Source organism: Pseudophryne corroboree, chromosome 8 (genome assembly GCF_028390025.1).
Source record: "Pseudophryne corroboree isolate aPseCor3 chromosome 8, aPseCor3.hap2, whole genome shotgun sequence".
NCBI lineage: Eukaryota > Metazoa > Chordata > Amphibia > Anura > Myobatrachidae > Pseudophryne > Pseudophryne corroboree.
In genome coordinates this window covers 4131263-4133687 of record NC_086451.1, presented here as the reverse complement: position 1 = coordinate 4133687, position 2425 = coordinate 4131263, and the positions used below count along the sequence as shown (strand labels likewise).

Genomic DNA, 2425 nt, shown 5'->3' with positions numbered 1-2425 from the left:
CACAGGAATAGTTATAATAAACAGCTATAGTATATACAGGGCATAGTGATATTTTAACGAATGGAGTGGTATATAGGGGTACACAGGGATAGTTATAATAAAAAGCTATATACAAGGCATAGTGATATTATAACGAATGGAGCGGTGTATAGGGGTACACGGGGATAGTTATACTAAATAGCTATAGTATATACAGGGCATAGTGATATTATAACGTAGTGGTATATAAGGGTACACGGGGATAGTTATAATAAATAGCTATATACAGCGCATAGTGATATTATAACGGATAGAGTGGTATATAGGGGTACACAGGGATAGTTATAATATATAGCTATATACATCGCATAGTGATATTATAAAGGATAGAGTGGTATATAGGGGTACACAGGGATAGTTATAACAAATAGCCATATACAGGACATAGTGATATTATAACGGATGGAGTAGTGTATAGGGGTACGCAATAATATACATAATAGTTATATACAGGATTTAGTGAAATTACAAGGCATGGAGCGGTGTATAGGGGACACAGGAATAATAATAATAATAATAATAATAATATACAGCTATATACAGGACATAGTGAGCGGTATATAGGGGGGCACAGGAATAATAATAATAATAATAATAATAATAATAATAATATACAGCTATATACTGGACATAGTGAGCGGTATATAGGGGCGGTGTAAAGGGGTACATAGGAATAGTTACAATAAATAGCTATATACACGACTGATATTGATGGTATAACGAATGAAGGGAACAGGGAAGCACAATAATATACAAATAGTTGTATACAGGACATAGTGATATTATAGTGACTGGAGTGGTGTATAGGGGACACAGGAATAATAATAATAATAATATACAGCTATATACAGGACATAGTGAGCGGTATATAGGGGCACAGGAATAATAATAATAATAATAATAATAATAATAATAATAATAATATACAGCTATATACAGGACATAGTGAGCGGTATATAGGGGCAAAGGAATAATAATAATAATAATAATAATAATAATAATAATAATAATAATAATAATAATAATAAAATACAGCTATATACAGGACACAGTGAGCGGTATATAGGGGATACGGGTGGGAGAGGGCTATATAGGGGGATATAATGATTACTACAGATGGCAGAAAGTTGTCTGTGAGTATAGTGGGGAGAGCGGTATACAGGTGGGTTCTAACAAAGAGAAGCGGTATATAGGGGATGCACAGACAGTATATAGGCTGTTACTCACCTTTCCTCAGGCTCTCATTCTGTGCCAGCAGAGCAAACAGCATGTCAGTGCTGCCAGTGTCCCTGCTCGCTGCCAGCTCCTTTATGCCATGCTCCATCTCTCATGCCCACCCCAGGCCGGAGAGCAGATCAGAGACTGGGGCTGGGAGCGCTGCTCTGGGTGCAGGCAGGAGGGAGACTGGAGCTGAGTGCTGTGCGCCTGGCAGCCAGCAGGGGGAGTGCCTGAGCTGTCACACACACACACTGGGGGTCCCTGGGGGGCCACACTCTGCCTCAGGGCTATCTGTCATTTCTATGTGGTCAGATTGTCTCTGCACCTGATGCCCTGTGTCCTGCCACTGTCACCCCACAGCCACAATGTGGCAGATCTGATGTGCCTAGTTCTCCCATCCCTATATCACACACACACACACACACACACACACACACACACACACACACACACACACACACACACACACACACACACACACACACACACCTCCCCCTCCCCTTCCAGCAATGCCCTGTGTCCTGCCACTGTCACCCCACAGCCACAATGTGGCAGATCTGATGTGCCCGGTTCTCCCATCCCTATATAACTCACACACACACACACACACACACACACACACACACACACACACACACACACACACACACACACACACACACACACAACACACAGCAATACCCTGTGTCCTGCCACTGTCACCCCACAGCCAAAATGTGGCAGATCTGATGTGCCTAGTTCTCCCATCCCTATATCACACACACACACACACACACACACACACACACACACACACACACACACACACACACACACCTCCCCCTCCAGCAATGCCCTGTGTCCTGCCACTGTCACCCCACAGCCACAATGTGGCAGATCTGATGTGCCCAGTTATCCCATCCCTATATAACACACACACACACACACACACACACACACACACACACACACACACACACACACACACACCTCCCCCTCCAGCAATGCCCTGTGTCCTGCCACTGTCACCCCACAGCCACAATGTGGCAGATCTGATGTGCCCGGTTCTCCCATCCCTATATAACTCACACACACACACACACACACACACACACACACACACACACACACACACACACACACACACACACACACACACACACACCAATGCCCTGTGTCCTGCCACTGT

General features: G+C 43.9%; 1 protein-coding gene across 1 annotated transcript in view; it reads right to left on the bottom strand.

Moving 5' to 3' along the window:
- Positions 1–1363, bottom strand: part of LHX3 (LIM homeobox 3) — a 48761-nt gene extending 47398 nt beyond the window's left edge. Inside the window, exon 1 of the mRNA XM_063935797.1 lies at positions 1267–1363. Within this exon, the coding sequence (XP_063791867.1) occupies positions 1267–1363 (97 nt within the window). The remainder of the gene's footprint in view (positions 1–1266) is intronic.
- Between the last annotated feature and the right edge of the window lie 1062 nt (positions 1364–2425).